The following is a 22,607-nucleotide window of genomic DNA, read 5'->3' on the forward strand; positions in this document are numbered from 1 at the left end:
GGGAGCACACACCAGCAGCACCACAGACCTCAGAGCTCCTGGGCGCACACACCTGGAGGCTCCACAGACCTCAGAGCTGCTGGGCGCACACACCAGGAGGCTCCACAGACCTCAGGGCTCCTGGGCGCACACACCAGGAGCACCACAGACCTCAGAGCTCCTGGGCGCACACACCAGGAGGCTCCACAGAAGCACACACCCCAGATGGAAAGACTCTAGCAATGGGTACACAAGGGAATAATTGTTCAGTGGAGCATACCTTCTGCCCATCCTACACCAATGCTTGCAGTCAGATCTGGGGTGACTGGTCCTGGGAGAAGTCTGCCGCAGATACAGCTCAGGTTCTAGGTTGCAGCACAACCAACTTGCTTCCTGCAGCAACAGTACCCTCGCCCTCGGCACCAGCCTCGCACTAGGTCTGGGATAAATACAGCAAAGAAAGGGATACACCCTAGGGCTGCTTTTGGGCAAAACCATAGTTTCCCTGTTTGCTATGACCACACAGTGCTCACTTCCTTCAGCATTCACCTCCTTTGGGATGAAGCATGAACTTGAAAGCAATAGAACCTTACTAAACCCAACCACAGAAGAGTCTGGAAGGCTGCCATCTCTGGGGTCGCACAGATTCGGACGCAACTGAAGTGACTTAGCAGCAGCAGCAGCAGCAAACCCAACGCTCAGAGCTTCTACTCCTGTAATTTGGAAGCAGACACAGCCCTGTACTGAGCTGTGAGCAAAGAGCAGGCCCTGCCTAACATCCAGTGCAGGCTCTGGAAATCATAACACCAGTCACAGCCCCTATCAAGGGGATGGCCAGCGCTCTCTGAGGAAAGATGTGACTGGCATCCATACCAAAAACGGCCTTTGCACCAAAAATACTGGACTCACATAGTCTTCCCAGGGATGCTGCCACAGAAAAACACCTCTTCATATCACAGTAGATAACGGCTTCTTCTAAATTCATAAAGACAGAGAACGTTAAGTAAAATGAAAAATCAGAGGAACTAATCCCAGTTAAAATAACAAGAGAAATCTTCTAAAAGAATGAATGTTGAAATGTCTCACCAGTCTACTAGATCCCAAGTTCAAAGCAGAGGTAATAAAAATACTAAAGAAATTAAGAAAGATTACCAATAGAAATACAGATTACTATAACAAGGAACTATTACTATAAACAGGAACCAATCAAAATTATAAAGCTGAATTGCCAAGATAAAAACCATAGAAGCAATGAATAGCAGAATAAATAATGCAGAAGAATAAGTGATTCTGGAAGATAGAATAATAGAAATCACCCATTCAAAAAAGCAGATAGAAGGACGCATAAAATGTAAACAACATGTGAAATCTATGGGATAATGTGAAGTGTGCCACCCTACCCATAATAGGAGTTCCAGAAGGAGAAGGGGGAATTAAAAATGTATTTGAAGAAGATGGCTGAAAACCTCCCAAGCCTGGAGAAGGAAACAGATGCCCAAGTACAGGACACAGAGGATGCCAAACAAGATGAATCCAAACAAACCCACACTAAGACATATCAAAAATTAAAGAGAGGATTCTAAAGGCAGCGAGGAAAAAAAGAGTCATTTACAAGGGAACTCCCATAAGGCTATTAGTTGATTTTTTTTTTTTTTTTTGGCAGAAGCTTTGCAGGCCAGAAGGGAGTGACGTGATATGTTTAAAGTCCTGAAAGGGAGAAGTCTGAAACCTAGGATACGCTACCCAGAAAGATTATCATTTACAATAGAAGAGGAAAGAGAATTTCCCAGACAAGGAAAAATTAAAAGAATATAGCAATAATAAACTTACCCTATAAGAAATATTGAATGGTCTTCTCTAAATAGAGAAAAAGCAAGATCTATAGGAAAGGGGAAATCACAGTTGGAAAGGCACATTTATAAAAAGAAATGAAGGTCACTTAAGTAACCTAGTACACAACAACAAACAACTCATTCAGAAAATGGGCAGGAAACTGAAATAGACGGTTCTCTGAAATAAGACATACAGATGGTTAACAGGCACATGAAAAGATGCTCGACGCTGGTTATTACAGAAATGAAGACAAAACCACAGTGAGGTGTAACTGCACATTGGTCAGAATGGTTACCATCAAAGTCTACAAATAATGAATGCTGGAGAGTGTGTGGAGACAAAGGAACCCTCATACACTGTTGATAGGAATGTAAATGAGTGCACTCAAAATGGAAAACAGTATGAAGTTTCCTTAAAAAACTACAACTAGACCTACCATATAGTCCACCAATTCCACTGCTGGGTGTATATCCAAAAAAGATGAAATTGTAATTTGAATATATGAACTCCAGTGTTTATAGCAGCACTATTTACAGTAGCCAAGACATAGAAACCACCCAAGTGTCCATCAACAAACAATTGATTTAAGATGTGGTGTATGTGTGTGTGTGTGTATATACACACACACACAATGAAATATTAATTAGCCATAAAAAATGGAATATTGCCATTTGCAGCAAAATGGAAGGACCTAGAGAATATCATACTCAGTAAGACAGAGATAAAGAAATATTACATGATTTTACTTATATGTGGAATTTTGAAAATAATACTAAGGAATGAATATGTGTAGAAAACAGGAACAAACCCACAGACATAGAAAACAAACTTATGGTTACCACAGGAGAAAGTAAAGGGGAAAGGAATAAATTAGGAGTATGGTATTAATGAATAAAAACTACTAAACATAAAATAGATAAGCAACAAAGATTTACTATATAGCACAAGGAACTATTTTCAATATCTTATAATAATGTATAATGAAAAATAACCTGAAAAACATTGTTTAGCTGAATCACTTTGCTGTATATCTGAAACTAACACGATATTTAAATCAACTGTACTTCAATTAAAAAATAGTATTAACCTTCTTTAAAAAAATAAAAACAAGCAGAAACTGTTACAATCAACTTTCTCAGAACTCTATTTCAGAAAATGGCCAAAGGTTTATAGAAACCAAGCAAATGCTGAATCAATAATTTTTGTTTGGGATGATGAAAAAGTTTTGAAAAGAGATAGTTGTAATAGTTGCACTGTATTGTGGATGACATTAATGCCACTGTGCCACTGAATTGTATAGTTTAAAATGGTTTAGATTCAGTTTTTATTATATAAATATTTTACCAGGGTAAAAAATTTTTTGAAAAAAGTAGAATTATATATTAGTAATTTGCTACAGCATGTATGAGTCCTGAAAACATTATGGTAAGTAAAAGAAGCCAGTCATAAAAGACCACATATTGTGTGATTCCAATTGTGTAAATTTCTAGAATAGAGCAGAAAGTAAATTGTGTTTGCTTGGGCCCTCCCAATCTGAGAAATAGTGACTGCTAATGTTTGCCAGGTTTCTTTTGGAGTTGGTAAATTGTAAAATTACATTAAGGTAATGTTTGCACAACTTTGTGAAGTTATTAGTAACCACTGAATTGTATACTTTAAATGTATGACTTTATGATATGTAAACTGTATCTTGATAAAGCTCTTTTTAAAAAAAAAAAAGATTATGAGTTCACACAAATGCACAGTTTTTTAAGTAAGACTAATCCATTGGATGGGCTAAATGGTGAGACATGGAAAAGGACTGGTAAGTAATAATTTAATATAGATCTTAAGTGTGTATAATTAGTTTTAACATTCCTGGTCTTAATGTATTTGAAGCCGATCAGAATGTACTGGGATCAGGAAATAAGAAGATAGCCAAGAAATACTAAATTATATAATCTGGATGCATATTCATCTTTAAACTGTTTGCTAAGTGATATATCATTACTGCCTGAATGTGTGAATATTCTGTGGCCTCCTCGAGCTGTTATATTTAATTTTTTGAAGGTTGTGGATACCCTGTCTCTACAGAAAATCCTCATAGATATATACTTTTAGATATGATTTTATAAGAAATGTAAATCATGAGCCATGGTAGGAACATGGAGCTTTCCGCTAATGAAATAGCCTGAATTGGATAAAAGAATCAGGAGTTTTTGAGTAAGTTGATATAAAGAAGTAGTCACAGAGAGAGGAATAATGTAAGACAAGAAAAGAGCTCTGTGAAACCACAGTAAACATGCATAAAAAACTGGGAATCTAGAGACCAGAGTTTTATTACTGCCATCTATCACTACTAATTGAACAAATCTTTCTGTAGAACAATGAAATACATTGGTAAAGCATATGAATAGAGGATAATAAATGGGAAGAGTACAAATAATGATAGGAAAAATAAAACCATATTTGAATAAACATCTATTTGCCTTCTTAGCATCCCAACTGTTCATTCTAATATTATTTCCATTGCTTCATTGAAGTATGGAAGGTATACTTTTTAGAAAAAATACAAAAAGTATAGAACACATATAATAAAAACTATAGAGGTTTTAATTCATAATTCAAAGATTAGCTTCTCTGAAGCAAGCGTTTATATTGATGGTTTTCCATTGAGATTTGAGAATCTTAAGGCTGAACGTCAAAGATGATGCCATCATCCCCTTTTCTCTTAGAACTTGTAATATCTTTAATATGTAAACAAATCCATACATATATAGTTATTCCAAGTGTTCAATCTTGGAAACAGCATGTTTCAATATTTCTATTGCCTACATTGATAGTGGAGTTAGAATCTTATTAAACTTTGATCATTATCAGACTAGTCATATAAATTTCTCTTAAAACTGATGTGATATCTATAAAATAGGATAAATATTCTTGCCGTTATCTCATGGAATAAACAGATTTTTTTCCTTACCCTGTTTAGTACTTTAGTCACGGGCTACAATATAGCCACTAGGTAGGTGCTGCTAAGTCACTTCAGTCGTGTCCGACTCTGTGCGATCCCATAGACGGCAGCCCACCAGGCTCCCCTGTCCCTGGGATTCTCCAGGCAAGAACACTGGAGTGGGTTGCCATTTCCTTCTCCAGTGCATGAAAGTGAAAAGTGAAAGTGAAGTCGCTCAGTCGTGTCCAACTCAGCAACCCCATGGACTGCAGCCTACCAGGCTCCTCCATCCATGGGATTTTCCAGGCAAGAGTACTGGAGTGGGTCGCCATTGCCTTCTCCTGTGACTGGAATGCAAAAGTAGGAAATCAGGAGATACCTGGAGTAACAAGCAAGTTTGGCTTTAGAGTACAAAATGAAGCAGGTACAGGCTAACAGACTTTTGCCAAGAGAACGCACTGGTCATAGCAAACACCCTCTTCCAACAACACAAGAGAAGACTGTACACATAGACATCACCATATGGTCAATACCAAAATCAGATTGATTATGTTCTTTGCAGCCGAGTATGGAGAAGCTCTATGTATCAGCAAAAGCAAGACTGGGAGCTGACTGTGGCTCACATCATGAACTCTCTGTTGCCAAATTCAGACTTAAATTGAAGAAAGTAGGGAAAACCACTGGATCATTCAGGTATGACCTAAATCAAATCCCTATGATTACACAGTGAAAGTGAGAAATAGATTCAAGGGATTAGATCTGATGGACAGAGTGCCTGATGAATTACGGACAGAGGTTCGTCGTGACATTGTACAAGAGGCCATGATCAAAACCATCCCCAAGAAAAAGAAATGCAAAAAGGCAAAATGGTAGTTTCTGAGGAAGCCTTGCAAATAGCTGAGAAAAGAAGAGAAATGGAGGACAAAGGAGAAAAGAAAAGATATATCCATCTGAATGCAGAGTTCCAAAGAATAGCAAGGAGAGAAAAGAAAGCCTTCCTAAGAGATCAATGCAAAGAAATAGAGGAAAACAATAGAATGGGAAAGACTAGAGATTGCTTTAAGAAAATTAGAGATACCAAGGGAACATTTCATGCAAAGATGGGTACAGTAAAGGACAGAAATGGTATGGGCCTAACAGAAGCAGAAGATACTAAGAAGAAGTGGCAAGAATATACAGAAGAACTATACATAAAAGATAGTAATGACTTAGATAACCATAAGTGTGATCACTTATGTAGAGCCAGTCATCCTGGAGTATGAAGTGAAGTGGGCCTTAAGAAGCATCACTATGAACAAAGCTGGTGGAGGTGATGGGATTCCAGCTGAGCTATTTAAAATCCTGAAAGATGATTCTGTGAAAGTGCTGCACACAATACATCATCAAATTTGGAAAGCTCAGCAATGGCCACAGGACTGGAAAAGGTCAGTTTTCATTCCAATCCCAAAGAAGGGCAATGCTAAAGAATATTCAAACTACTGCATAATTGCACTCATTTCACATGCTAGCAAAGTAATGCTGAAAATTCTCCAAGCTGGATAAGAAGCATATATGAACCAAGAACTTCCAGATGTTCAAGCTGAATTTAGAAAAGGCAGAGGAACCAGAGATCAAATGGCCAATATCTGTTGGATCATAGAAAAAACAAGAGAATTCCAGAAAATCATCTACTTCTTCATTGACTACACTGAAGCCTTTGGGTGGATCACAACGAACTGGAAAATTCTTTAAGAGATGGGAACATCAGACCACCTTACCTGCCTCTTGTGAAACCTGTATGCAGGTCAAGAGCAACAGTTAGAACCATACATGGAATAACAGGCTGGTTCAAAATTGGGAAAGGAGTACATCAAGCCTGTATATTGTTATCCTGCTTATTTAACTTCTTTGCAGAGTACATCATGTGAAATGCCAGCTGGATGAAGCACAAGCTGGAATCAAAATTGCCGGGTGAAATATCAATTACCTCAGATATGCAGATAACCCTTATGGCAGAAAGCAAAGAGGCACTAAAGAGCCTCTTGAAACTGAAAGAGAAGAGTGAAAAAGCTGGCTTAAAACTCAACATTCAAAAAACTAACATCATGGCATTCGGTCCCGTTACTTCATGGCAAATGGGTAGGGAAACAATGGAAACAGTGAGAGACTTTATTTTCTTGAACTCCAAAATCCCTGCAGATGGTGACTGCAGCCATGAGATTAAAAGACATGTACTCCTTGGAAGAAAAGCTATGACCAACTTAGCATATTAAAAAGCAGAGATATTACTTTGCCAACAAAGGTCCATCTATTCAAAGCTATGGTTTTTCCAGTGGTCATATATGGATGTGAGAGCTGGACCATAAAGAAGGCTGAGCGCTGAAGAACTGATGATTTTAAACTGTGGTGTTGGAGAAGGCTCTTGAGAGTCCATTGAACTGCATGGAGATCAAACCAGTCAGTTCTAAAGGAAATCAGTCCTGAATATTCATTGGAAGGACTGATGCTGAAGCTGAAGCTGCAATAATTTGGCCACCTGATGTGAAGACTAACTCATTAGAAAAGACCCTGATTCTGGGAAGTTTTGAAGGCAGGAGAAGGGACGACAGAGGATGAGATGGCGTCACCGACTCAATGGACACGAGTTTGAGCAGGCGCCTGAAGATAATGAAGCACAGGAAAGCTCAGCATGCTGCAGTCCATGGGGTCACAAAGAGTCAGACATGACCGAGCAACTGAACAATAACAAAATGTATCTATAGTATTAATAGAAAAGGAATGATAGTATCAGTGATGCATACACACAGACACAAATTGAGCAGAACTCCAGTACTGTAGCTGCGTGTTCTACAGGTGAATGTTGTTTCTCAGTTATTTTTAATAACCTTGGGGACCCAGTACACTAATGTGATATAAGGTCCTCAGTCCTGTTTTCAAAGCCATTTTAGTTTTGATTGAAATATACTGAATACCGAATACTCCGTCTGTTGGTGGCATATCTGTTTTGTTTTGACACCGGGCAGAGTAATCCTAGAATCAATCCTAAGAGAAATTTTGAGGGAGACTTTTGTGGTTTTTTTTCCATACTTCAGCCATTCTCTTCTCCTAGGTAGCAGATATTTGACTGATTGGAGAAAGCCTGTAATTGCATTTCTTATATTAGGTTGATTCCTAAGGATTCCTATTGAAGTCATCTTGAGTTAATATGTTTGATTTACTATTATTTAGTTTTAATTATTTCATTGTCCTTTCTGAGGTCCATTCAGTCTTAGGAAAAGCATTCCGTTGGCAGAATCATCTGCCATTTATTCAGGTCACCTATTAAGATCAATGAAGAGTACAAATATGCATAAGATATGGCTCTTAAACTCAGTTAAGGCCTTAGGGAAAATAGGAGAAATAGGTCAAAAGACTTCTTTCTTAAATCCACTTAGGTCCATAAATCATTTGATTATTCTCTTTTACTATTTATCTTCCTTTTAAAAAATGTCACTTCAATGTTTGACCTATAAGAGTTCGTGCTACAAAGATTACCATGAACCCTGAACTCTACTTAGATCTTCTAAGGTGATTAATGTTGTGGAAAAACTCCATACATAGACAGTGTAACTCGGACAAAAATAATAGCTTTGAAAAATAACAAAAAATAATCACTTCTTCAGCCCTTACTATGCCAAGTGCTTAACTTGCGTCAGTGTGATTCCTTTTTTAGGAGCAAATACTTGCTATTCTCTGAAGCGACTCAGGTTACTAATTTCTCATCATAATACAGTGTTCTGCACTATGGTGATGATTGCAGAATGTGGACCCAAGTTACCCTCATTCAGAACCGTACACTGGAGATACCCAAGCTCAAATTAATTACACTTGAATAATTTGGCACATGATGTGGTTGCATCTTCTCATTTATGTTTCTTTCATCAGTGAGAGGATTAACATACTGTTATCTCATTAAAGTTGGGAAAATCATGTTGATAAAAGACATTTAACAAAGTGCAAGAAAATGATTATCATAAATAATAGTAAGCCGCTTTCCATAGCAATTTAATACAGTCACTGCTGCTGCTGCTGCTAAGTCGCTTCAGTCGTGTCCGACTCTGTGCGACCCCATAGACGGAAGCCCACCAGGCTTCCCCGTCCCTGGGATTCTCTAGGCAAGAACACTGGAGTGGACCGCCATTTCCTTCTCCAGTGCTTGAAAAGGAAAAGTGAAAGTGAAGTCACTCAGTCGTGTCCGACTCTTAGCGACCCCATGGACTGCAGCCTACCAGGCTCTGCCGTCCATGGGATTATCTTATATTAATATCAACAATGGTTAGAACTGTAATCATTTGCATTCTTTAACATGTCTTTATAAGTAGTACATACAGTATTTGAAAACAATAGTATTTGGTATCTAAATGAATAGAAATAGACTGAAATTGGTCCAGGAGTTAAGAATTAGATGACTTGAATAAAAGAACAACCCTCACTTTCTTGTGAGCAAAAGATAAAATTAGCCTGAAATGGCACCTGGGTTGACTTTTTTTGTGGGTGTATGAAAAGAACAAGTTATAATTTAAAGTACAACAAAATATTAGTTTTCATACATATGCAAATGAAAAACAGGAATCTATGAAAAATAATGGATGAATATGCCTTGGATAAAGTCACCTGCTTGCTTTTTATCTCTACACCCCCCCACCCAAATATCCCAGGAACTTATACTTCTCATTTTAATCACTTGCTGTGCTGTTGCTATTGTTTGCATTTACTTTTTTAAAAACTTGGTGAAAGCTTCAGCTATCTTAACAGATATTTAGAAAATATGTTATTTTCTTCAATGAAGAAAAGTTACTTACAAAAGGTTTTAGGGAAATATATTTTAGAATATTAACTTTAAAATGGTTTGAAGTAGATGAGAAAGCCAAAAATGACCAGAGAAAGAGATATTAAGTCCAGATAATACATACATACAGATAAGAAGATATTGTGTGTGTTAGTCGCTCAGTAGTGTCTGACTCTTTGCAACCCCATGGATTGTAGCTTGCCAGGCTCCTCTGTCCATAGAATTCTCCAGGCAAGAATACTGGAGTATTCCTCCTGACGTAAGGATCAAACTCAGCTCTCCCGCGTTGCAGGCAGATTCTTTACCCTCTGAGCCACCAGGGAAGGTGATACTAATATACACATAATGGGAGAATCGGCTTGGAAAAATAAATGAGAAGTTATAGTAATTCAGAAAACAATTTGCGGAAAAAAAACATGAAAGAATATCTTAGGAAAAATTTCTTACAGTATTAAGACATGCTTAAGATACTTGGATAATTAAAATTGTTCACATTAAGCTCTTTGGTAATGGAAATGATACTGTATCACTTATATAAACTAGTAACTGCATACCTTAAAAAAAATCTAGGAAACAAAATTTTAACCCATTTAAAACTTTTCTATTTGAAGAGTTTTAGTGGGTTTTGAACCCATTTGTTAATATTTTAAAAGTAATATCTTCCAGTTACTTTGTAGAAAGAACTAATATCTTAAAAATTAGAAACTTATTAATCCATTTCAAAACTGTATTGCATTTTGATGGATGAGATTGAAAATAAATGTTGTGTGATGATTTAGTAAGTACTTCTTCCATTTCCCTCTACTTATCTTTTAAAATGATATTTTACTTTTTAATTATTATATCACAAAATATCAAACCAAGATTTTCTAATTTTCTAAAATAATGAATATTTAAGCACATTGCTTTCACAAAAAATTAGTGAGAAGAATATTTTGCACATTTAATTAGTACAGTAAAATGAAAAAATTTTAAATGTTGTATCCTCTTTATCTCATTTTTAAACATTTCTGTTTAAGTGTGATATGCTAAATGCTTTCATCCAGTAATATGAAAATAACATTCAGCAGTTGTTTACTGATAGAGATGCATGATCAAACTTTTGAAGATCACTGTCAGAGATGAGACAATTGAACATGTAAGTTTTAGTAAACTATGAAAGGTGCTTCCCAAAGGAATGAGTAGGAACACACATGGGGAACAAATTGCCTGGAGCAATTAGAGGAGACCTTACTGAGATGACCCTAAAACTGTGTCTCATTATGCACAGATAGGAATTTTTTAGTTGGTTATTTCATAGCTATTTAATAAACTGAAGAAAAATATGACATTTCTCAAATGTTTTATATTGGTGAGGTCTGCTTAATTCAGTGATTCATGTTTCCATTGATAAATGTAGAGAAAAGAAGAAAATCTATTATCTTAGATTTAGATCTAGTTAAGTATGCGACTTCAGGTGGATGTAGAGAATGGTGGCTTGTCAAATGTGTTTCCTCTTCTATTACTGTCCTATTTTTCTCTTTACTGGGATTTTTGCTCTTGGGCAAGAGAGAAATATTTCAAAACTTTTGTGGAGTGATGTTTTCATCCTAATTATGAAGAAAATGTTATATATTTAAAAATATATAATACTTTGAAAAAGTTTTCTTAACATGGGCATCCCTCTTTCATTGCACTCACCATGATAAATTGATGTACATTATATTAATTAGTTCATACTTCTGAGCTCTTTGATATCAAGGACATTTGTTATGCCCCCTTTTTGCCCCATACCTACATTTTCCTGGCCTATGCTAGGCATTGGATTGTTTCTCAAAGTGAATGATTAAACGATACAGTCACTTTCTTGAGACCTTATGCCAATTTATTTATATGTAACTCAGGTCAAGTCCACTTAAGGGTGTATAAACTTATGATTAGTAAGTTATAAATTGGAAATAGCCAGAGAAAGAGAAGGATGCAAAGATGCTAATTATGATAGTAATTTTATTGTTACATTAAAAACCACCACAAAACTTTATTGTTGCATTAAAAACCACCACAAAATCTTGTGACTTAGGACAACAATAACTTATTAATTCTAATGAATCTGTGGATTTGCCTGGTTCATGTAGTGTATCATCTTCTCTTACCTGGAATCACTCATATGGCTGAAATAATTAATCAGCTCACCTGTGGCTAGAGAATCTAAGATGGTCTCACTTAGGTTTCTAGGTCCTTACTGCTCTCTGTTCTGCTAGGCCTTTCTCTCCACAATATCTCTGACCTTTCCATTATTTAGCCTGGACTTCCGGTCATGGTAATAGAAATTTACCAAAGAGTGAAGGCAGAAACTGTGAAGTCCTTTTAGACATCAGGCTTCAGAATTCACACATCATGACTTCTGCCCCATTCTGTTGACCAAGGTCACAAGTCCAGCCGAGGTGCAAACCTCGGAGAAATAGATTCCACCTCTTGATAGGAGGACCTATAAAGAATATATGGTCATATTTAATCTTTCACAATAGCATATGAAGTGTTGTTGAGTATAAAATTTGTTTCTGAGCTGGCTAAAAGTGAAAGTGTTAAGTGCTCAGTCGTGTCTGACTTTTTGTGACCCCATGGACAGTAGCCCACCAAGCTCCTCTGTCCATGAAATTTCCCAGGCAGGAATACTGGAGTGGAGGCCATTTCCTACTCCAAGGGATCTTCCCAATCCAGGGATCCAACCCTGGTCTTCTGAATTACTTTGGAATGTTTAAATGTAATGATTAGCATTACATTTTTTGTAATGCTATCATCTGAGCTACCAGGGAAGCCCTGAAATGGTTAAAAATGAGGGGAAAATGAGACAATAAAGTACTAGCTATCAGAATGGCGAACTAATACCAGAAGAGTCCATTTTCCCCCCAATTTTATTGAGATATAATTGTCATACAGCACTGTATAAATTTAAAGTGTACAGCATAATAATATGACACATATTTATCATGAAACTATTACCACAATGAGTTTAGTGAATAGATACATTAAAGAAATAGAAAAAAATTTGCCTTGTGATAAGAAATCTTATGATTTACAGCTTTAATATATAATGTATAGCAGTGTTTGTTATAGTTATGTTGTGCATTTTATCTCTAGTATTTATTTTATGCCTAGAAACTTGTATCTTTTGACCACTTTCATCCAGTTCCCCTTCTAACCACCTCCTGCCTTTGTTAACCACAAATCTGATCTCTTTTTCTTTAAGTTTGTTTGATTTTGATGTATAATTGACCTACAACTCTATGTTAGTTCCTGATACACAACAGAAAATTCAATTTTAAAACTCTCTTTAATTTTTAAAAATACATGCAAATTATGAATTCCAAAAATACAAAAAATTAAAGTGGGAGTAAAAAATAAAATGCACGTCAAAATTCTAATTACCCAGAAATAACCATTATTAAGATTAATTATAAAAAATCCTGAAATCTTTGTCTGCCTGTATTATAGATCGAAGAATGGATGGATGAATGCTTAATTGAGTAAAAGATATAGCTATATGAATTTACAGTAATTCTCTAAAGCTAATACAGAATAGCATTTTATTTCATGTAAATAGAGGCAAAAGAAAGTATATTGAAAAGGCATATTACTAGAGATATTATTTGCTAAACTGAGATCTCTAAAGTTAAAAAATAAATAAGAAAATCATTAATAGCTTACAGTCATAGTTTTAACTTTTTAAACCTTAGACAAAGTTGAAAGATAAGGATGTTAGCACTGTTATATTTCCTTTTAACTACCTTCTACATGCCTTCAAATTTCTGTTTATTATATGGTTATCAAAAACAAAAACAAAAACAAACCTTCTTGAACAACACCCAGTCCTCAATATGAGCTTATTTCATAAACCATTGCTGTGACAAACCTAGAGACTATATCAGATCTGGACAGACTTGCACAAAGAAAAGTAGAGGAAGTGAGGAACCAGAGACTACATACCATCTTTGTTGGAATTGCCTTTTTTTCTCTGTGAGATTTTACTAAATGTCCAGTAATAGAGTTTTTGTACCTAAATAACAGTTTAATTTACCGTTATGTGAGGATATCATTAGGTTTCATACCATCCATGGGGTTTTTCAGGCAAAGATACTGGAGTGGGTTGCCATTTCCTTCTCCATTGGACCATGTTTTGTCAGAACTCATTATTACCCATCTGTCTTGGGTAACCCTTCATGGCGTGGCCAAGAGCTTCATTGAGTCATGCAAGCCCATTTACCACAACAAAGCTGTGATCCATGAAGGGGTATGAAACACCAGAGCCTTTGACTGTGTGGATCACTGTAGAAAATTCTTAAAGAGAGAGTACCAGACAACCCTACCTGTCTCCTGAGAAACCTACATGTGGGTCAAGAAGCAACAGTTAGAACCAGACATGAAAAAATGGACTGGTTCAAAATTGGGAAAGGAGTGCAACAAGGATTTATATTGTCACCTTGCTGTTTAACTTATATGCAGAGTACATCATGTGAAATGCCAGGCCGAATGAATCACAAACTGGAATCAAGATTTCTGGGAGAAATATCAACAAACTCAAATATGCAGATAATATCACTCTAATGGCCAAATGTGAAGAGAAACTAAAGAGTCTCTTGATGAGGGTGAAAGAGGAGAGTGAACAAGCTGGCTTGAAGCTCAACATTCAAAAAACCAAGATCATGGCATCTGGTCCCATCATTTCATGGCAAATAGAAGAGGAAAAAAATGGAAGCAGTGACAGATGCTCCAAAATTACTGTGTACAGTGGACAGTGACTGCAGCCATGAAATTAAAAGATGCTTGCTCCTTGGAAGAAAAGCTATGACAAACCTAGAGAGTGTATTATAAAGCAGAGACCACTTTTTCGACAAAGGTCTGTATAGACAAAGCTGTGGTTTTTCCAGTAATCATGTAAGGAGTGAGTTGGTCCATAATGAAGGCTGAGTGCCGAAGAATTGATGCTTTTGAACTGTGGTGCTGGAGAAGACTCTTGAGAGTCCTGCGGACTACAAGGAGATCAAACCAGTCAGTCCTTAAGGAAATCAACCCTGAATATTCACTGGAAGGATTGATGCTGAAGCCAACACTGCAATACTTTGGCCATCTGATGTGAAGAGCTGGCTAGTGGAAATGACCCTGATGTTGGGAAAGATTGGAAAGTCAAAGTGAAATTTGTTCAGTCATGTCTGACTCTTTGCAACCCATGGACTATGGAGTTCTCCAGGCCAGAATACTGGAGTGGGTATCCTTTCCCTTTTCCAGGGAATCTTCCCACCCCAGGGATCAAACCCAGGTCTCCTGCATCGCAGGCGTATTCTTTACCAGTGAGCCTCTAGGGAAGCCGATGTTGGGAAAGATTGGAGGCAAAAGGAAAACGGGGTGGCAGAGGATGAGATGGTTAGATGGTATTACCGACTCAGTGAACAGGAATTTGAGCAAATTGCAGGAGAGAGTGGAGAACAGAGGAGCCTGCATGCTACGGTTCATGGAGTCACAAAAAGCTGGACACCACTTAGTGACTGAACAATAGATTACCCAGATACAGATTAGTTACCTGATTCAGTGTGCATTTGTTCCTGGAACATTCAAACTGATCACAGAGATTTCACAGCTCATTTCATTTGTTTCTCTCAGCAGCTGCTTTTAAGATGAAAAAAATCATTTCTTTCAATTTACATCTCTCTTGATTTGAAGTTACTAGTGAGAATTTTTATGATTTTGATCGCCCTTATGACGTTTGGGAGCACGAATAGAATTAGGAGTCTCAGCCTGTCTGTCTCAAACACATTTTATTTCTGTCATTAACCACAACTTTTGAGATTTATAACATAGAGCTATATGTTTTTTCCCATGTGATCATTGCTGGTGGAAGTTTTTTTCCTCTAGTTTTTACTCTTTTTGTTCATTCTTGTTAGATATGGAGAGGCAGAAATTCTTTGATGCAGCTCGATTCTACTATGCTAACCTGTAAGTTCAAGGCAGTAAGTTTTTAAAGAAACACATTTCACGTAATGGAAAATAATCATTAAAAATAGAAAATGCCTTCAGCTTCAATTTTGCAGCAGCTGCAGAGGAATTTTTCATAATGATGGTTAATGTAGAAATCCTCAATGACTTTCTACCTGGTAGTAGCCAAATATTAAAGTATATTTCAAAATGAAAGGTATCTTTTAGGTGCCGAGAAAAATGTGATGAGATAAATCGCTTTTAGGTGATCTAACGTGATAGAAGAAAAGATTCATGATCTTCTGAGTAGTACATGGTTAGAAAGCATGGTTTAGTCCAGTTTAATGTGCAAATAGCATTTCGAGGAGTATTTCTAAAAATGCAGGTCTTAAATCAGTAGGTCTTGGATGGGATCTGCGATTCTATATTACTAGCAAGCTCTCAGTGAAACAGGTGATACTTTTAGTAGCAAAATTCTTCACAACTGCAGACTCAGAGCAACTCTAACTAATCCCTTTAGGCCAGGGATTATAGCTTATTCATCTTTGCAAACCTGTTATCTCATGAAGTGCCTGAATAAAAGTATGCCCTGAAATATTCTCTTATTAAATAAATGAATTGATATGATAAATAAATAAATCACTACTAGATGCCTGGAATATTCGTATTCTCTGTTAATGATTGACAAGGAATCCTTCTGTTTTGGAGACTAGTTGCATGAATGATAAGATTGCTGCTGCTGCTGCTAAGTGGCTTCAGTCCTGTCCGACTCTGTGCTACCCCATAGACGGCAGCCCACCAGGCTCCCCCGTCCCTGGGATTCTCCAGGCAAAAACACTGGAGTGGGTTGCCATTTTCTTCTCCAGTGCATGAAAGTGAAAAGTGATAGTGAAGTTGCTCACTCGTGTCCGACTCTTCGCGACCCACGGACTGCAGCCTACCAGGCTCCTCAGTCCATGGGATTTTCCAAGCAAGAGTACTGGAGTGCTAGTTTCTCTTAAAAAGTCCAAAGTCCTAATAAAATTTTTGTTTAGTTGAAACTGTTGTACATCACACAGCTACTTTGGACAACAAAATATTACTTTTCAAATATTTGAACATATTCTTAACTGGTTCTCAATTTTGGTTATGCACTGGAATGATGTGTATTTTTGCTTTTCTAATTCTTAAATATACACTTTTATTTATGAAAGTACTACATAATCACCTTTATTACAATAACCATTGATAATTTGTGTGTGAGCTTTCCTCAGAACAAAATTATAACTATATTCGGGGTGTGAGTGAGAATAGGAAAAAAATCATTTAAAAATCTTGAATTGTCGTTCTGAATAATTATCCTGCATTTTGGGTTACCAATGAATTTGAGAACTGAGAACATTGTATTTTACATAAAGTATCAGCCTTACTTATTTACATATATATATATATATATATATATATATATATATATATATATATGTATACCAGCCTGTTAGGGCTTCCCTAGTGGCTCAGACAGTAAAGAATCTGCCTGCAATGTAGGAAACTCGGCTTTGATCCCTGAGTCAGGAAGATTCCCTGGAGAAGAGAATGGCTACCCACTCCAGTATTCTTGCCTGGAGAATTCCATGGACAGAGGTCCCTGGGTGCTGCAGTCCATGGGGTCGGAGAGTCGGACACGACTGAGCGACTAACACTTTATCAGCCTGTTACTGGTGTTTCACATCTGATTATCAACACATAAATGATATAATTGTATTACTACATTTTGGACCTGGATTGTATAAAGGAAATGAAACAGTAAAATACCAAAGCAAGTATTTAATTACAATTTAAATGCGCAGTTCATAGTTAAAATGTAGGATGGATGAATAGAACTAGCAACAGAAAGAGAGATTCTCTGTAGCAGAAATCCTTGTCCTATTCTTTACAAAATTAACCAGGTAACTTTGAGTAAATTATTTAACTACATTGCACTTCAGTTGTCTTATCTGTAACTCGAAGAGTCAAATCTACCAAGGTCTCTACCAACTGCAAAATTTTGTGGTATGTAACACTAATCTCAACTAAGTGTCATAGTGTTGGTGTGGGGAAAAAAGTAACTTTAAGCAATCATTTACTCCTACACCTTTCCTTTAGGGCAACTATGTAAAATAAATTCTCAAAAATGTAAAACTTTCTTGAACAACTTGAAACTAACCAAAAGAAAAAAAAATATTGAGTCAATCACAGGCAGAATATAGAGGAACATGTTTTGATGGTCCAACAGATGTAAGTTTAAATTCTAAATATTTCCCCTTCTAGTTTGTGAGCCCATGAGCAAGTACATTTCTTGATCTCTCTGAGTCCATTAATTAAAAAAAAAAATGAATGCATCTGTTTCCTTAAATGTAAAATTGAAGTATGAATATTTACCTGACACGATTGCTATACTTATTAAATAGTGAGATCATTTAATTAACACACAGTGCTCAATTTTTTTAACCCAAATATATTTTGAATGGCTGAAAATATCTTCAGACATCCTATTTAAAGGCATAATGAGCATTAATTATAAAATATTTATGCTGTTCACTGTGTTTCATTTACTTTCAAGAATTCGATGATTGCATCTTCATTTTCTATGATCAATAAAATAAATACCCCAAACTGCAGTGTCTTTTGATTAATAGTGGGACTGTTCCATGAATTGTGCTTCAGATTTTTCTCATGAGTGTTGAATCTGTTTCCTCACTGAATACAAAGTATTCTAGTATGTGGATGTTTTGAGTAGGCAAGCAAACCCTTCTGCATGTGACAATATTATCATTTTCTTTCAGGAAACCCTGATAGATTGGTGTGATGAAAAGGAACTTAATTTGATATTAACAACTGGAGGAACAGGGTTTGCACCACGAGATGTCACTCCAGAGGTGAGATAGTATATACTTTTCTGATATTCAAGAAGTAGACTATTCTTGTGATTTTTAATCCTTTTAATTTTTTTGTATGATTTTTGTAATTTTGCTAGACATAAACAACTTCTGTGGTTCTAAGAATGTGAACATTTTGCAGTGGTTGAATATTTACACTTTTTAGAAAAAGTTTCTTGACTTCTTTTCTTTTGACTTAAACTAGATATTATCTAAAATGAGGAAGATTGAATTGGCCCAGAAGGTAATCTTGCATTTGCTCAGTGGTTTGTGGTATCGGCTGAATTTCAGGCATATATTGCCAAAGGAAGTGATAGAAGAACTCTGACTCAGCATGGCATCTGGTCTGATGTGCTGTGTTAATGTAATTCAAAATGTATTGGATTCCTTTTTTCTTTAGATACCCTTGTCATTGGTCTCAGGTAGAATGACTCTAATAGCATAGTTAGACCAATTTTATAGTATTTGATGAGAAAGTTACATATTATATAATTTTAAATGTGAATTTAAATGCAGAATTTAATAAGCCAAGAAGCAAAATTAGTATCTAGACTGTGCCTTAAGAATCACCTTCAACCTTGCACAGGAAAAAAAAAGGGGGGGAAAGAATGAAGAATAGACAGCACTTAGTGATACAAGGGGAAAAGTCTTTCTTTGTTTTTAAAGCAGCCATAAACTTCAGCTGTAACTTTAGAGTCACATGCAGACTTATGTTCATACTTAGACATTGTTTCACTCACTTTTCAAAAACTGTTTCTTGGCTGAATTTCAACTTACTGTTAGCTGTTTTGTTTTGTTTCTTTTTAAAAAATTTTCAAGTCAGTATCCCATTGTGTCTACTGTCTTATTCACAGAAGATATTTTTGCTCTGTGCCTATATGTCCTACTTACTCTAATATAGGAGTTTTCAAACTTTAGCCTGTACCCCCATCAAAGGTAAAACAGATTGCTGCATCCTACCCACAGTGTTTCTGATTCAGTAAATCTGCAGTGGGTACCAAGAATTTGTGTTTCTGGTAAGGCCCCAGGTAATGCACATGTTGCTGGCCCATAAACCATGCTTCCAGACTGTGGGTACCACTGCTCTAGTATGCGAAAATGTAAATTGTTTTAACAGATTGTAAAATAATTTCTATTTTTCTATGTAAAAATCACAAATTTTGTAAATATTATTATAACTAGGCTTATATATATAATGGTTTTGTTTTTAAAGCAATCAGAATAGAGTTGTATTAGAAGATTGTTAGCTTCCAGTACTTAAAAAAAAAGGTGGGAGGGGGGTTCAGAATGGGGGACACATGTACACCCATGGCTGATTGATGTCAGTGTATGGCAAAAACCACTACAAATATTGTAATTAGCCTCCAACTAAAATAAATAAATTAATTTTTTAAAAAAAGAAAAAAAAAGTCATTCTTACATAGCTCTTGAGTCCTTAGGGGAAATGATCCTTTGGCCAATTTTTTCATTTCTTTTAAACTGTGAGACTAACTAAAAAAAATAAAATTGGAGGTAAGCCATCTCCTCTAGAGGTATGTTTATGTTTTGTTTGTGAGAAAATCACCTACATATGTGAAGAACTTAATTTTTGTAGTTTGAGTGTTAAGTGTTTTAAGTAAATAACTTTGGTTTTATATATCCCTATTGTCTATGTAATGGTTTGATATTTTCATAATATTATTTTTATATCATAAAAGTAGAAAAAAGTTACCACAGAATTCATTCATAACCAGTTAACAATATTATTTTTAATTGTGAGAAAATAATTTGCATCGCAAAGTATTTTGTATTCCCTGGAGTTTCAAGTTTATTCCAGAACACTAGGTTGCAAATTCACACTTTTAAATTCTAGCTCTGCTACTTACAGCGCGGTGACCATACACTAGTCATTAAACCATTCTGTGCCTGTTTCCAGTAAAGTGAGGGAAATGAAAGTGCCTGTCTACCAGGGTAGCTGTGAGGATTCAATGAGAACTATTTCTGCTAAGAATACTAAAAGATATTTTTATCTTTTAGTTAATAAAGGGTTAATTTTTTAAATTAGTTATTGCATAACTACCAAAGTGGACAAATATGTGGTATTTTTTTATATATAAATATCAAATGGACAAAAACAGTCAAATACTGAAGTATTATCCATGCAGTCTTTGTGATCTTGTTAAATTTTTAAATATTTTGATGTAGTAAGCTTCATATTTTATCTTTTCTATCTCCATATAAACCAGAGGTTTTGAAATTCTATCATTCTAGTATCGATTTAGCCGCCAACGTTTTTTTTTTTTTTTTTTTTTTTTGCTGTTGACAAGAGTCTGTGTCTTTACATTACGTTGTATATGGCATTATATCAGAAATTGAGAGGTCCTTTATTATTCATTGAAGTTTTTCAGAAAACCCTAGAGATGCTTTTATATTTGTATATACCTATAGCAATTGCTGGTAAAATTTGTATTAGGGTTGTTTTTAATGAGTTTAAAATACATGTAATTATGTCTTCCCTAATATCTGTTTTTGAAAACAAGTGACTTAACTGATTGTAAATATCTTGATCTTTAATGAATTTACTTTATTTCATATTTTTATACACACATACACATACACAGAGAGTATGGTTATCTACAGCAAAAGTCCATAGCACTGTTAAGCCTTTGAAAAATAACTGTAAAAGCCATCTGACCACTCAAAAATAATTCTACTAATTTCTTCTAATCTTTAAATAGTTGCAATATCTAAAACATAGCACTGGGATGTCAGCAAGTAATCCTGAAATATAATTTTGTGCCTGTAATAATATAGTTACTTGTCTTTATCTTATTTGTCTTAGATAATTGTGCCTAAAAAGGGAAACATATTGATAAACCATATGTGCCTATATACAACTGTTTGCAAATCTTTTAAAATAAAATCAGAAGTTATTGACTGAAAACACAAATATTAGTGATGAGGGTAAAATAATATAAAATTTCTCCCTTAAGTCAGTAATTGTCAGTAATTAGTCTGATCTACAAACACAAAGTACAAATTGTGGGTTGTTCAAAAAAAGGGAAGGTGAAAAATACTAAATTGAATGATTAAAATAAAGCAATCTAAAGTTATTGTCACTGGATATGAACCTTAGAGAAAATGAAAAGTTTAATAGCCTTATCCAGATCTATTAACAGAAAAGTGGAATAGCAACTTCAGTAAAGTGTATCCTATTTATATATTTTATAGGAATAAGACAATCAGAATTGACTTTTCTAAATTATGAATTTGTTTCTGCTTTTTGGCACCATATCTTAGAATGTGGTTCATCTGATAGTCACATGCCTGCTGGTCCCCTTCCTTCCTCTAAACATGAGATATTATCAAAGCTTGCATATAGTAACATAATAATCCCTACTGTACAACTTTTTAGAGCTTTATTTGATATAAAAAGCTTACTTTTTAGTAATAGATTGTGTTTTCTGTGAACTGATAAAGGTTGGATAATCTGTTGACATTGGTGAAATGGCAGTAATAGAAATTTGTAGTTATATAGAACATAAGAACTCATTGGTATGCAAAGTATTATATCTTCATGTTCCACTATCACTTAAAAGTTTATATATCCAAATTAGGTATTATTACATGAGGAATCTTTCATTATTCTTAAAAAGTAAAAGTATAATTAGGATGTGTAAGTGAGGTAAAGTGAAGGTCTTTTAGAATTAAAGTCTAGAAGAAAATAAAAGATTAAGAAACATTTATTTTAAAAAGAACGTCTATATGATTACAAAGAAATGTTTGCTATTATGTTTTGGTAAATTAGAAAATATTACACTAATATTTGTTAGATAAAATTAAGTTTTAGCACTTTCATAGTGCTAAGCTATACCAGAGTAAAGGGTTGTATAGTAATATATTATTATGATTATGAATTAAAGAGTTAATTAAAATCCTAGCATGCATCTTAAGTCTCATTTATTTATTCATTTATCAGATTTTTTATTTTTAATCCTTGATATGTGTCTGATGCCATGCTGGATGCTGGGGTTAAAAAATGAATAAGACATGATCCCTATTCCCGACTCAGTCTATCGCATGGGTCAGCAAACTATGGCCCGAAGGCCAAATTCAGCCTGTTGTATTTTTTTTGTATGAGTCGTGAACTAAGAGCATATTTTGATTTCTTTCAGTTGTCTAATGACTAAAAGAAATCAAAAGGAAAATGACATTTTGTGACATATGAGAGCTGTTT

At 35.4% G+C, this 22,607-nt stretch overlaps 1 protein-coding gene across 12 annotated transcripts in view; it reads left to right on the forward strand.

The window, feature by feature from the left end:
- GPHN (gephyrin) overlaps positions 1 to 22,607 on the forward strand; it is a 535,365-nt gene that overhangs the window by 218,240 nt on the left and 294,518 nt on the right. For all 12 annotated transcript variants that reach the window (XM_059890892.1, XM_010809560.4, XM_010809563.4 and 9 more), the window contains one exon: positions 18,299 to 18,391. In XM_059890892.1, coding sequence (XP_059746875.1) covers positions 18,299 to 18,391 — 93 coding nt within the window. Of the gene's footprint in view, positions 1 to 18,298; positions 18,392 to 22,607 lie in introns of those variants that run through there.

Source organism: Bos taurus, chromosome 10 (assembly GCF_002263795.3).
Source record: "Bos taurus isolate L1 Dominette 01449 registration number 42190680 breed Hereford chromosome 10, ARS-UCD2.0, whole genome shotgun sequence".
In the NCBI taxonomy this organism is placed as follows: Eukaryota; Metazoa; Chordata; class Mammalia; order Artiodactyla; family Bovidae; genus Bos; species Bos taurus.